Genomic DNA, 14,447 nt, shown 5'->3' with positions numbered 1-14,447 from the left:
TATCATATGAAATACAGTACAAGCCAGGCGAAAGTCAGCACAGCAGTGTTTCTCCTCGAGTGATGATTCAGGACTGGTTTTTACACTCTCCTTTAACCCAAATGATTGAAAATGATTAATTTTCAAACAGTTGTACATTATTTCCATTTGGGGAAATAAACAATCTGCACACAATGTTTAAAACTTTTCAAATACTAAAATTTTATTCATAATGACTTCATTGCCACATGATTTATCTGAAACAAAGTTTGCACTGTATGTACCAATTATTGGGTGTTAAAGGACACTGGGCTCGGGTTCCTGGCAGCCTCCACATTAGAACAACATAAGCATGTGTACCAGTGATGAACCAGCCCAACTTCATTTTAAGTATGGAACCCTTTTTTTACAAGGTAAGAATAAGTTCCTAAGAATAAGTTTGTTTGCTGCAGAATTCAAGCTTGACCGTGCTTTAGCCTGTTTCTGGAATTTGACATGCTCCCTACTCTATGGAGTTTGACTCACACCCTGAATGTACCCTGATAAGATGTTCTACCAAATAATTTTTGAAATGTTCAGCTAAATTCCTATGTAACCAACATTCCTCTGGAAATCCCCCAATCCTGGAAAACCATGTAGTCTTGCAGTTTTTGAACTTTATAAACCCTTCCCTGTGTTCGATGCTATTTTCTTTAAACCCCCACTTTAGGGAGCTAGCTCTGCCTCACAGAAAATAAAGCTTGAATAATTTGACCAAAGAATTTGGGTAACGGTCCTTACTCTTGTTTGGTGGGATTAACACCAGGGTTTGGCAGAGGGCCGGGCAGGTAGATTTGACTTTTTCTTGAGAACTGATGGTTACTGGGCTTATGTTCTCATATGGCAGATGCAGAGAGGTCAGCGTGTGAGCATTAGGAATTGAATGTAGGCTAGAAATCCACACAAGTCAAGGCCCTTGCAGAATAGATAGTTTGGTTTTTTGTTTTGTTTTGTTTTTAACCAAATAAACTCCTGACACATCTTGCTGCTTCTAGTAACACCACAGCCCCACAGAATAATAACAAATGCTCACTGCTTCAGTTCCCACTTCTCACACCAAACAAAAGAGCTACGTGCAGGTGACACGCGTACTCCTTTCCATGCTTCAAGGACACTAAATCTCTTGCTAACAATCTGACTGAATATATAGATATATCACTAGTTATAATACTTTTATTTCCAATTTCTTTGGGGGGAATTCAAGCGAGTGTTTCTCTACATAATTCTGGCTGTTCTGGAAATTACTCTGTAGACCAACTGGATTTGAACTCAAGAGATCCACCATCTCTGCCTCCCAAGTGCTAGGATTAAAGGTGTGCATAGCACACTTGGTTTATTACCAATGTCTACTAGATGCAATTGTCAGAGCTGCCAGCTGTCTCTGATCAGCTGGCAGACTGCACCAACACCTTTGCCTTGCCTGCACTCATTCTTATCATGGGGCTTTTCTTTCACCTAAACTCTTTCTTCAATGGGGATTAGCCTTAGTCAACTTCTAGCTCTCAGGGACCTGAGACTTATTTGCCCCAAGTACATCTACCTTCATGTGTCCCTATGCCTGTGATTTCTCCACCCTTTGGGCCCTCTCTCTTTATTCCTTAAGGCCCGTCCTTAGCACCTGCCACTATGCCTAAACATAGGACTGATATGTCTCAAAGATTCATTTTAGAATAAGATTTGTGCTGAATACTGATAGTTTTGGGAGTTTAATGAGGATGCAAATACATGGTCTAAGGTTACCTGAAAGATTAGTCATGAGGTAGTAACGCTTCACAAAAAACAGCTGTTCCGCAGATGGGAACTTCTTAGCATCCCCAGCCATTTTCAGGGATTTGGAAAGAACACGCAAAGCACCAGCCTCTGCGGCCTTCAACATCTCTCACATGCCTGAGGGTTCTCAGTTTTGGATGAAGGGGCATAAATGGGCATTTCACTCCCTATATCAGGGAAGTAGGTGGTGGTAAGGCCCAATGTTGCAGTTAAGAATTAGATCAGCCTAGAAGACAAAGGTAAGTATTTTCAAGTGTCTGTTGGTCAATGCTCATCTCAGAATATGGGAAGAGCCATATGGTAGCTGGGAGCTATTCAATGAGACTTCTGATAATTGCCCTTAAAAGCCATAGCTGTCATCATTTAAACTCCTAAATGCCCTTGTATTTAAGAGGTGTCAAATGTTCTTTGACAGCCCCGCCTTAAGTCCAGGAACCTAGTGTGTAATATGAGCAGTGAAGGGAGGAGCTGGCAAGGTACTGCTAAGGTGGTAAATGGCACACTGCTTATATTCACAGGGCCATGTGATCCAGGCATAGCGAACAGCAACCACGGTGCCATGACAAGCATTGATACCCAAGATCAGGGTCTGGGTGGAGAACGTGTTCATAGGAGCTGGAAGCCATTTGCACTGATGGTCACTGCAACAGGAGATCTAATAAGAGAAACACAGAATGGCCAGGCAAATTAGAGGGGTGTGCCCCCCCCCCCCAAAAAAAGAAAAAAAAACAAAGACCCACTCTTTCAGACATACTAGAAAGGAGGGAAAATAAGCCACTCTGAGCCAGAGAGCAGTTTGATGGGTCTGGTGACGGAGTCACGGGTTAATAGTAAGTGTTCATGTAGGCTAAAGTTATAGCTTGGTGAAAGTGCCTATGCCTAGCATTTACAAGGCCCTGGGTTTGATCTCAGCACCAAAAAGAAATTTCAATGTTCAAGTGATTAAGTAATTAAAACCCATTGAAAAATATTAACTTTCTGGGGAGACAAGGAACAATAGTCCCGCATTCAGAGACTGGACCCCTGAGCATTGTCCAGCTGATGTCTACCTCCAGATGTTAAAGCCAGAATGTGAGTGAGCTAGCAACCCAGCTGTGGCTCTCTGGCACTCCCAGAGGAGGATGCAGTAAGGCGGGACATAGAGCCACCATGGCTGCTGAACCTTGGGCATTAGAAAGCAATCCAGAGAAGACAAATTATCCGGAACCTAAAGGTTAAATTCTGCCCTAACGCCAACCAAAGTTGGTCCCAGGGCCAGATGAAAGGCAGACCACCAGCTAACAACGGGAGAGTGCAGAGCTTTCTTGACAATCTCTAAATTCACCTCAAGCCCGCGTGGAAATTAGCAGAGGACGGACACTGACCAGGCCTCTGAGGCACGTGGACCCCTGGGAGCTCCAGCTCTAACCTCCTGCACAAAGGTCACCTGTCACGATTATCATCTCCTACCACGCCCTCTTTTCACACCTCAGCTCCGAGCCTGTTGTCCTCAGGTTTCCCAAAGACGAGGCATCTGAGAAAGCCTCTTCCCTCAACTACAAGAGATTCTAATTCACCTCTTCAATCAGTGGTCAGACTGACTATGTTAGTTCACACTAAGCTTAGAATCATGCAGCTTAAGTTTTTCAAAACAGATGCTAAACTCTGAGAAATTCAGATTTTAGCACAGTGCAACAAAAAAGACAGCTAAGGTTTAGGGGATTCGTTTACAGCAATGATCATTTAACAGATAAAGTCTGAATAAGGCCATTCTCTGAGCAAAGGTGGCTGCCCTGAGAAAGAAAATAGGAAAGTAATATGGTTTATTAGGGGCTGATTTTCCCTCCCTTGGTTGCTGTATCAAACTTGTGTCCAAACTAATGGATCAATAGTTGTGCATTTGTCCTTCTGAGATGAGCTCACCACCACCCCAGCCACCCAGCAGCTGTTCCAACATCACACTGCAGTGATGGAAAAGGGCCCCGGTGGGGGAAAGACTCCCCATTACCACAGACATAAACCCATCCTCATTCTCCCCCCTGCTTTCTCACCTCAAATGTCTTGTTATCTTGCCTATGCACCTTGATTTCCTGGTCATATGTGAGGCTGAGCAGCCCGTTGTGAGCCAAGAGCTCTATCTTCTTAGGTAGTGGTCCTTGAAAGGTCAAATTTTTCTCACCATAAGCCACAGCTCGAGCCCCCAAGTGCAGTCGGTAGGCCACAGTCTGTTTATCTCGAGGGTGGATGCTGCAGTGTAAGAACACAAGGAGGATGATGGGACTGAGCGCAACAATAACTACATGTTATAAGGCAGAGTATTCAAAGCACTCAAGTAGGGATAAAGTAACAATTCTTCAAAGGTGCATTTATTTTTATTTTATGTGTACGTATGTGTTGCCTGCATGTATGTATGCATCACATACACACCTGGTGCCCGTGGGGGCCAGAAGAGAGTGTCACATCCTCTAGAACTGGAGTAATAGAGAGTTGTGAGCCACCATGTGGGTTCTGGAAACCAAACTGGGGACCTCTGGAAAAGTGGCAAGTGTCCCTAACCACTGAGGCATCTCTCTGGTCTCTAAAATCTTTTTTTAAAGAAGAGGGAAGAAAGAGAGGAAAGGATTTCCGGGTATGGTAGCACATGCCTGTACGAGAAGCACTTAGGAGGCAGAGGCAGAAAGATCACACGTTCAGGGCCAGTCTGGTCAACTCAGTGAGAGTCTGTCTCAAAATGCTAAAGAAAAAAAAGGAAAAAGAAGGGAAAAAGAAGGGGCAAAGAAAGAGGAGGAAAAAGAAAGAGGAAAGACTAAAATTGGCTGAAATCAATAATCAGTGGCTAGTGATCTTCAGAACAGTAAGCGATAATGAGAGATAGATGGGTTTAGAACCTTCAGCAACTGAGGGCGAGAAGGAAGAAAAGGAGAGAGAAGGGTGAAGTGTAAGGGAATGGACTGGACTGTTGGTTGCAGCTTAGGTACACTATGTATCCGCTGTCCATGCTGGGATGTGCCGCAATAACCCAAGCCTAGGATAGCTAACATCTACTGCCTACCACTAAAAGCCATCCCTCCTCTGACCAGATGTTCATCATTCAGGTCTGTCTGCCTTTTATTTATTCCCTCAATAAATATGATCAAGTTCCTTCTGTAACTTAAAGGTCATGTATCAGGCTCCATTTCATATTTGGAATACTATATCCTACAGCTAGTATGCAATATTCATTGGTGCTGACAACAAAAATGCCAGCCTTCCCTGAGTCCATCCTACAATTCCATAGCCTATTCTCACCAAAGGTGATTATATCCATGATTTAGTTTAGTGATTCAGTGTAAGCAAAAGTGACTTGTGTAGTATATTTTAAGTTGTCTGGACACCAGCCAGAGTCATTTGAGAAGAGGGAACCTCAGTTGAGAAAATGCCCCTGCCAGACTGGCCTGTGGGGAAGAGGAGGTACACTTTCTTGGTTTGTAATTGTGGGAGGGCCCAGCTCATTGTGGGTGATGCCACCCTGCCCTGGTGGTCCTGGGTTCTAGAAAAAAGCAGGCATAAGCAGCACATTCCAACATGGCCTCTGCATCAGCTCTGGCTCCAGATTCCTGCCCTGCTTCAGTTTCTACCCTAACTCCCTCTGATGACGGACTGTGATGTGGAACTGTATGCTGAAATAAATCCTTTCCTTTCCAAGCAGTTTTGGTGATTGTGTTTGTAGCAGCAACAGAAACCTTCACTAATACACGTGGCTTCCAGATGACAGCACTTACTTCCCAATATAAGACTTAAAAGTAATGATGGGAGGAAGATAAGCTTGGAGAGTCATTTCTTTAGGGATGATACTAGGGCTTGAACCAAGAGCTTAGAACACATTAGATAAGCACTCTACTACTAAGCTACGTCCCAGATCTTTGGAGACTTTTGCTCTGGATCTGTGAACAACTGTAATGAGCAAAGTCTCTATTGACCTGCTTGACTGAGTGTGAGCATGACATAAGCTCCTGTGGCATCAAAGCCCTGAGGTAGGTGCCAAGGGGGTCTTGGTTGGTTTATTGGTCAGAGTTTCTGTATTGGGGGAGGTGTGCTTTGGTTTGGATTATTGCAGCACATCCCAGCATAGATGATTGATATGTAGTATATCTAAGCTCCAACCCAGAGTCCAATCCATCCCATTACAAGTGAACATCACATTGAAAGACAACAGGCAAGAATATTTACTGGTGAAGCAAAGTTGAAGAGGGAAGCATACCTGCCAAAAGGTGAGTCCCGATCACAGAGATCCATAGCAACAGCCATGAAAGTATTGGGCATCTTCAGGTTGGGGACAAAGCCAAAGTCTGCTGTTTGGTGCCAGCGAATCTCAGGAAATCCATAATCTGATGTGTTCATCAAGGTGTATGAAGACAGCTAGAAAAGAAAGATGCTGTCATTTTTACTGTATTTGACTCCTGGATGCTTCTCACTGATACTTTGCTTCTGCTCCACTGTTTTGTCCAAACATTTATTCAAGTATTTTCTGAGCATCTCATATTGTTGAGGGTGTCTCCGGGGATGGACAGCATAGTCTCCAACAGCCACGTGACTTTTTTTTTTTTGAGACAGGGTTTCTCTGTGGCTTTGGAGCCTGTCCTGGCACTAGCTCTTGTAGACCAGGCTGGTCTCGAACTCACAGAGATCCACCTGCCTCTGCCTCCCGAGTGCTGGGATTAAAGGCGTGCGCCACCACCGCCCGGCTTAGCCACGTGACTTTTTACAATGTATTGTAAGTCTCATTCTTTTTTCTACTTAATTTAGGCTCACCCTGTGGTTTGCTGATCAATAAAATGAGGCAGAATTTGTATACAGCTTCTGAATCTATGTCCAGAGGCCTTTGCTTGTAGCTTCGTGTTCTTAAAATCATCCATTAGCCATGAAAGGACAAAAAATATCCAGCTACTCTGCTGGAGAAACTGTAAATAGAGAAGGTTTGGGACATAATATGGAGACAGCTAAAAACAGCAGCTGAAGGGCCAGTCGTGTGAATTCTAGATGCTGCAATCAGATTATGGCCACACTAGCAAGTCTCACTAACAATACCTAGGACAGAGATGAACAAACACGACCTAGCTCAGTCTCGCCAGCTGTGCAATATGAGTAGATAACAATGATGTTTTTAGCTACATATCCGGGGTAATTTGTTACACTGCCACAGGGAGCTGATAGATGAGCATGCAGCACAGGGCTGGCACCAGAGAGAAGCAAAGGAGGCTCCACCCTGTACATGGCAAGTCTCAAAAAGACCCCAAGTCTTCACTCCTCCTCACATCCACACCTCTTGGATGTGACTTTGCAGTTCCTCTTATTATAAGAAGCAGTATATTCCTCCACCCATTGACTCTGAGGTCAGTCATGAGGTTTGCTTTGACCTTGGAAGCTGAGATTAATGTGTGCCAGCCTAGGTGTCAGTAGGTCTTGCCTAGTCTGTACTTCTGGCACCACTGAGAGAGGAATGTGGCTTGGCTAGCCTACTGCTCTCTAGAGAAGAATGAGAGCTGTGGAACGGAGCTGTCTGTCCATCTAACAAGTCCAGCTCTGCTTCAACTGGAGCTGAGCCCTGGCTCAGCCACACAGCTCTGAAGAGCCCAGAGGGGCTAAGCCAAGATCACGGAAGCCCGAGGGTTCCTTGGCTATGTGAACTATAACTTAAAGACTGTTCTGAGCCATGGGGTTTGGAAGTGGTTTGTTACAAAGTTGTAGCTACCTAGTACAAGTACTTTACAGCCTTGTTGGAGGGATAGAGCGGAGCATGACAAACTAAAAGTAATATGCGGCCACATACAATAGTATAGATTGAAAGCTAATTGGTGCTACAGCAATTTGAGCCTACATTTCAAGCAGACAGTGACTACTGTTGTGCAAAGACTCAATATATTTAGGAGTTTTTAAAAAAGCAAAAAGGCAAAGAAGCCATCCAAGGAGCCCTGCTCAGATGAAGAAGAACAGCTTCTTGAAGAATTGCTGTTCTGAGGGAGGGTGCAGACCACCTGCATGGGTTTGTGACTGAAACGCAAGGTTGGAAAGACAGCTGACCAAGATGGGAGCACGGTTCCTACTTGATTCTGTAAACAATGACAGCCACTCAAGACGGGGTAGCTACACAGCACTGTGGCTCAAATCCTCTGAACTGAGAACTGGAAAATGGTCAGCCTTAAAAGAATTTCAGTTCACTGAGTGCCATCGAAACTGTCGACATAGTAAAGGCAAGTTGTAAAGCTAGCATGGCGACTGGACAGGGAAGCTGGCGGGCCGTGAGGTATGTCCACCTCCGAAGATGAATAACCACAAAAGTGCACACATTCAAGGACTGGTCCCAGTGAGTGCTGCTGGTTAGGCGGGAGAATCTTTAAGAGATGTTGACTTGTCTCAGGTACTCATTATGCTGGCACAAAGCTTAGTATTTCTAGACAGACAGACAGAAGCCAGACCTATCTAGAGGGGTAACAGTGGGAATGGGATGCTCAGGAATGAGATAAACCAACAGGACCAAGCAGCCAACCAGACACAGGGCTCAAGAGAAAACACTAAGTGTGTAGCTTAGAATCAGTAACATTTGGATCATCTGCTTGGGTTCTAGAGAAATTCACCAAAGACAACTAGAACCTGTAGAAAACACCGTTCCAGAAAGAACCTGTGAAGACTAACACTGGTGTAGTGTCAGGCAGTCCACTCATTCATTCTCTCAATGAGTGCTTACTTGATTCAGGCAACAACCTCACCAAGAAGATAGAGTAGGGAACAAAACTCAGAGTGGCAATATTTTTACAAGATGCATTCCAGGGGAGAGACCTGACAAACAAACAAAATAGGGTAACTCACTTTGTCACCAAGAAAATAATAATATATAATATGAATTCGTATATAATATGAAAAGAGAGAGTTCTGAGGCTGAACAAAGACAACAGCATAAGAAAGCAAGCTATGTGGATATCAAAGGATGTTAGGGAGAATTCTAAGATGACACACACTAGCCCACATCCTTATATGAGACTGTACCCTTTGTGTGGGGGTAGCTTGCTCCTAACCAACATACTATGGTAATGGGATGCTATCCCTAGGATTATGTCCCGTCACATGGCAAAGAATGCATTTGCAGATGTAATGTTGACTTCAAGATCAAAAGGGTAGGAATCTTGGTGAGTCTGACCAGTCAGGGGTGCCCTTTCAGAGAAGGTCTGGAGTCACAGACTGGCCCCTGCTGCCTTTCAGGAATCTGACTGCCACAGTCCTAGAGAAGCTTCAAGGAAATTAATTTTGCCAACAATTGTGGGAGTTTAGACAAGAACCCCGAGTCTCAGAGGAGACTCCCTCCAGCTCTGCCTGACACCAGCATCCAGCTAGGCCACCTGTGCCAGGCACACAGCAAACGGGAACTGCGAGATAATAAATAAATATATGTTGGATGGTTTTAAGCTGCTAAATATAGTTATTATGCAGCAAGAGAAAATAGAGTAGAGAAAATACTTTGCAGGCAGGAAAAAAAGAAAGTGTCAGGAATTAAAGTCAAAGTACGCCTAGTGTACTTAAGGAAAAAAATCAGGCAACCAGTATGGCTCAGATGGAACAGGCAGAGAGCATTAGGAAGTGAGGTCAAGGGTGGTGGGAGCAGAGCATACATGGCCCTCGTGATATTAGTTGCAAGTCAAGGTGGGGGGCACACTGAAACCCTGACTGATACATTGAGAATAGCCTGAAGAGGAAGAGTCAGCGTAGAAACAAGAAGAAAGGCTTTTGATAAGAGATGGTAAGTCAAGGGAGAGTCCTTGGCTAGTGAAGGAGCAGTCGGGGTAAGAGTGAAGCGCTCTAGACCCTACACAGTGAGCAGTAAATAAGATTAACTAATTCATGCTAATATGCTCCCAGCCCTGCAAAGAACAGGGGCTCCTGAGAGAAGGTTTATTAATCAAAGTGCTGAGAACAAATGACTGGTAAATGCCCAGCCATAAATCCAATGCCCATGCCAATCCCTCCGAAGTTCAAGGTGCTTTGAGGAAGAAGGGGAGAAAAGAATGTAAGGGTCAAAGGAAGAGTAGACCTTTAAAGATATGGACCTCTAACTTCTAGATATACCATGGCTAGTATTCTCAAACTCACATGGACCTCTAACTTCTAGATATACCATGGCTAGTATTCTCGAACTCACATGGACCTCTAACTTCTAGATGGCTAGTATTCTCGAACTCACAACAGCGGTGATTACCTGCACAAGATCTATACAAGATTGAGCTTGTCAACACTGTCATGAGAAGGGGAGGGGCATGTGAAGCCCCCACACCTAACCCCTCTTTGAGAATTTGTATACAGCTAAAGGTTGAGAAGAGAGGTAGAGACATTTCTCCAGTGATGGAGCTACTGGTAAGGTGCCCATGCTCCTGTAAATAAACCTTCACCCATGATCCTACACTGGAACACACACACACACACACGGAAGTAGAATGGGAGCTCCTTGGAAAGAGGAAAGAAAGGGGGACTAGAGAAAGCAATGGGGTGAATATAACCAAATTGCTTGTGAACATGAAGAATACATCCTAATGAAATCTACCATTACATATAACTACCAAACAGTAATAGAAGATCACATAAAAAGGAAGAGGATGCCTTAGCATCACAGTGACACATGAGTTTCTGCTGGGATTTTCCTTCTGAGTTTATTTTCTGATGATTTAGACAGCATCTCATTCTCAGCCCTGGTTCCAGCCAACGAAAGGCATCAGCCTACTCTATCTTTTCACAACCATGATCTAACAAGTCAAGACACAGTCTGGACAGCACCCAAATTGTCGTCTGACTCTATTTCAAAAAGCCTGACCCCACCAGAGACGCTCCATTCTACAAAGCGTTCTACCCAGCCTTACTCATCACGCTGCCCAGAAAAAAACCTGGCATCCTCTACACACGTGCCCAGATGAAACTTTAAAGATGTTTCCTGATTCGTGAGCGATGTGTGCGACATCAGGAAAACAAAGAAAGGTTAAAGCAGTGACGAGAGCCCTGACTGAGGCACAGAAGCAAAGGAACATTCCAGTTTTCTTGTTAGGATCCTGCTATGCAAACCTGGTTTAACATAGGAAACAACAAACCTTGCTTCACAGCAGAATCTCATCAAAAAGAAAATAATAAGGCTGAGGAGACAGCCCAGTCAATCAAGGGCCTGAATGGAATGTTTGATCACCAGAAAACACAAGCCCGGCACTGCAGAAGCACACACAGGGTCCAGGCTGAGAGAGACTTCATCTCAACAAACAAAGAACAGCACATGAGGAACCATACCAAAAGCTATCCTCGCGCCTCCCACATGCCTGTACGTGCACATGTCCCCGTACAAATGTGTACACACACACACACACACACACACACACGCACACACACCCTAATTAGTCCTCCATCTTCTGTCAAGGCAAGGACTGTAAATGGAACTATATTCACCAGGCAGAGTCATAATGGAAACAAAGCAACAAAGCTACTGGAAGCAAAGCTCAACAGGCAGACCAGCTACATCAGCCCCTCCAGCTAAAGGCCTTTCCTCAAAATGGCAGTCTGCTGGGAATTCCTGGGGTTGTTTCACGGGCGGCACTACCACACGCCAGCCACTTGGGGGCACCAGGATACTCCACACCCAAATGAAACGCTTGTGTTTTTCCTAATCTGAAGTACAGTCAAGTGTGGTTCAGTCTCCCGTGGTGCTTCTTACAAATACAGAGGCTAATGAAGACATATAACCGTAAAACAAAAAGCCCACAAAACTAGCCACATTCAGAAGATGTTACACATAACAGGGAAGTTTTCAATCTCTTCCTCCAAGGTCCCTTTTAAAACCCAGCCTCCGGATCTTCTTTCTCTCATGCTTCCAGCCATCCTTCTACCAGTAACTAGAATACCCCACCAGCTCTGCAAAAATAATAAATGCTAACATGCAGCATGTTTTCATACAGATTAAGTTACACACTACTTAAAATAAGAAAAACGCTTGACAAGTTGCTCAACAGCACACAGCGCAAGGAGTGTCACTGCGGGAGGGGGTGGGTAACTGGAGCCCCAGATGCTAACTCCAGCCCAGCATTGGGCTAGGCTGTCTCATTCAGGACTTCCCTTTGAATTCACATCCTTACATAAATACATAAGATAATATTACAAGTAATCGGCATATTTTTTGTTAGTGATAAAGTTAAGGTTAAAGGGTAATTTTATAGACTAAAATTTAAGAAGACCAGATGCCATGTTTATAAGTATCCAGTGCATATTTTTCATTTGAATTAGGGAGTCACCTTCAAACAACCAAATACACGAGCTGAGAAACAGTAAGAGAACTGAAAATCATCATTCAGCCATGTTAGGTGAAGAAAAGTAAAAAAAAAAAAAAAAAAAAAAAAAAAAAAACTTTTCTCAAACACAGGGTTTGGTGGCTGGGGAAATGGCTCTGTGAGGAAAATCTTCACGCCACGCAAGCAAGAGGCTCTGAGTTCAGATCCACAGAACTCACATAAAGCCAGGCTCAGCTGTGGAGATGGATCTGTGGGTAAAGCCCTTGCTGCCCAAGCATAAGGATCTGAGTTCAAATCCACAGAATCCATATAAAGTCAGGTTCAGTAGCGCACATCTCTGAGTCCAGTATTTCCAGAACAAGAGATAAGTATTCAGTAGCGCACATCTCTGAGTCCAGTATTTCCAGAACAAGAGGGGAAGCAGAGACAAGAACGTCCCCCACAAGCTTGTGGACCAGTTCGCCTGGCATATGAGCTAACAGAACCCTGTCTTAAACAAGGTGAGGACTGGCTCTTGCTGATACACAGAAGCACACACCACATAAACACACATACACAAAAGGCTTCTCCAGGAAGGGTATGGTAAGGAAGATAAAGGCACAAGAGAGGGAAGGTGATGAGAACAAAGAGTTTATGGCTCACAGGGTAATAACTGAACCACAACAGTGGCCACTGACGGCTGGATGTTTTCATAATACCTTAATTGTGTAATTTCCGAGTCATAAAAGCCAGAACTACCACTCCACTAAAAAGTCTAGGCATTAAATATGTCGTGAACACATCTGAACTTGGCCCATACGTTTATCACCTTTATCTAAGGGTGAAAGCAAAATATTTCTGACCAGCTTCCTCTGACAGAAAGCACAGCTTTTCCTCACAATGTTTTCATTTTGTGTTGCAAGCCATTATCTGAAAAGTGCCAAACAACCACATACTAGAAACACAAAGCTGACCCCCAGAAATATAGCCACCCATACAACTACATGTAAACCAAACAAGAGCGTAAGTGATTACTAAGAAATGCATTATCTGGGGGAAAGGCATCTAGCCCAGACTCTCACTAGTCACACAAAGTTTCCTAAAAATCCAGGCAGAGACCCGACTAGGTCTTCAAACCAAGGATATGTATGATGCTTGAAAGACAGGCAGGCGATATGGCCAGATCTAGAGGGTGTCAGGGATAACAGCAAGTCACGGAGACAGTGGAAAGCTAACATGGCTGGTTGGTTGAGCAGTTTGTGAGTAGTCTAGGGAGGCAGCCGAGCCAGCCTGAGCCAGCCGGGGAAATGCACAACCCTGCTCAGCATGGGACAGTCCACATTCTCACCCACTGCTAAGGGTACACATTTACACAATTGCATAATTTTAACAAGAAATGGGATGTGGATAAAGTCTTTGGGGAGGTATATCTTCTGACCCAGCTGTTTCATTTCTGGGAATTTATCATTGGGCAATAATTAAGTTACAAGGAATCTGCTTTCAGGAAAACAACACAGCTTGTAAATGCAAAATAAGAGAAACCACCTAGTGCCTGTCCATTAAGAACTCATTTCAATGTGTTTCAGTGAATCCGTATTTCTGAATATTCTGTAAGCATGACAAATCATGTTGAAGAATACGATTTATTGGCATGAAAATGTTTACAATATGATGGGAAGAGAAACAACAATTGTATACAAACAGAAGTATGCTTTTTTTTTTCTAGAATTCTCAGCTTTATAATCGTGGTGGTGGTGGTGGTAGTGGTGGTAGCTGGGATTGTTTTTGTTTGGGTGTTTGTTTCATCTTTGAAAGTTTTCCAGTGAAATTGGAGTGCTTTTAGAATAAAAAATATTAGCTGTTTATTAACATGTTTAAAGATTTCATCATCTCTTCAGTAAATTCATGTGAATTAAGGGTTATACACAGCTCGGAGTTAGCACACACTGAAAACAAACGTGGGAACGCAAACTCCTGGACAGAGATCTGCATGGCGCATGCCTTCCACATATGCTCAGCACCCTTCCTCTGACACATACCTGGACAAATCCAAAAGGAAAGAAACGCTCTGTCTGCCCCTGGGAGCCATGGTGGAAGGTCTGGCGCCAGTCGTCAATGAGTGCGGGAAACATGCAGGAGTACAGGTCTCGGTTATAATCTGCATTGGACTCCCCTAAAAAAACATCACCGAAATCATGAGAGGACTTTGGTGTGGATTTTTAAAATGCCTTACATTTTTCTTCTCCCCATCCACGCCCTGAAGTAGTAGCCTGCAAGTTCTTATGGGGTCATCACTTGCTGTGCCCAGAGGCTCTAGGCGTGGCTCTCTCTAGGTTCCTGGAACTCTGGGACCATAAAGGAAATGAAAAATATTTGTGAGCCAATCTGCTAAAGAACAGGCTACCTGAGAAT

General features: G+C 44.0%; 1 protein-coding gene across 4 annotated transcripts in view; it reads right to left on the bottom strand.

Moving 5' to 3' along the window:
* Nucleotides 1-176: 176 nt before the first annotated feature.
* Nucleotides 177-14,447, bottom strand: part of Siae (sialic acid acetylesterase) — a 100,459-nt gene continuing 86,188 nt past the window's right edge. For all 4 annotated transcript variants that reach the window (XM_041657466.1, XM_041657464.1, XM_041657467.1 and 1 more), the window contains 4 exons: nucleotides 14,075-14,208; nucleotides 6,008-6,165; nucleotides 3,819-4,014; nucleotides 177-2,443 (listed from right to left, as the gene is read on the bottom strand). In XM_041657466.1, coding sequence (XP_041513400.1) covers nucleotides 2,225-2,443; nucleotides 3,819-4,014; nucleotides 6,008-6,165; nucleotides 14,075-14,208 — 707 coding nt within the window. In that variant the 3' untranslated portion in view covers nucleotides 177-2,224. The remainder of the gene's footprint in view (nucleotides 2,444-3,818; nucleotides 4,015-6,007; nucleotides 6,166-14,074; nucleotides 14,209-14,447) is intronic.

Source organism: Microtus oregoni, unplaced genomic scaffold (assembly GCF_018167655.1).
Source record: "Microtus oregoni isolate MIOR12 unplaced genomic scaffold, Mior012 000008F_ref0000371, whole genome shotgun sequence".
In the NCBI taxonomy this organism is placed as follows: Eukaryota; Metazoa; Chordata; class Mammalia; order Rodentia; family Cricetidae; genus Microtus; species Microtus oregoni.
Note: the sequence above shows the minus strand (reverse complement) of the source record. Positions and strands in the feature narration are given on the sequence as shown.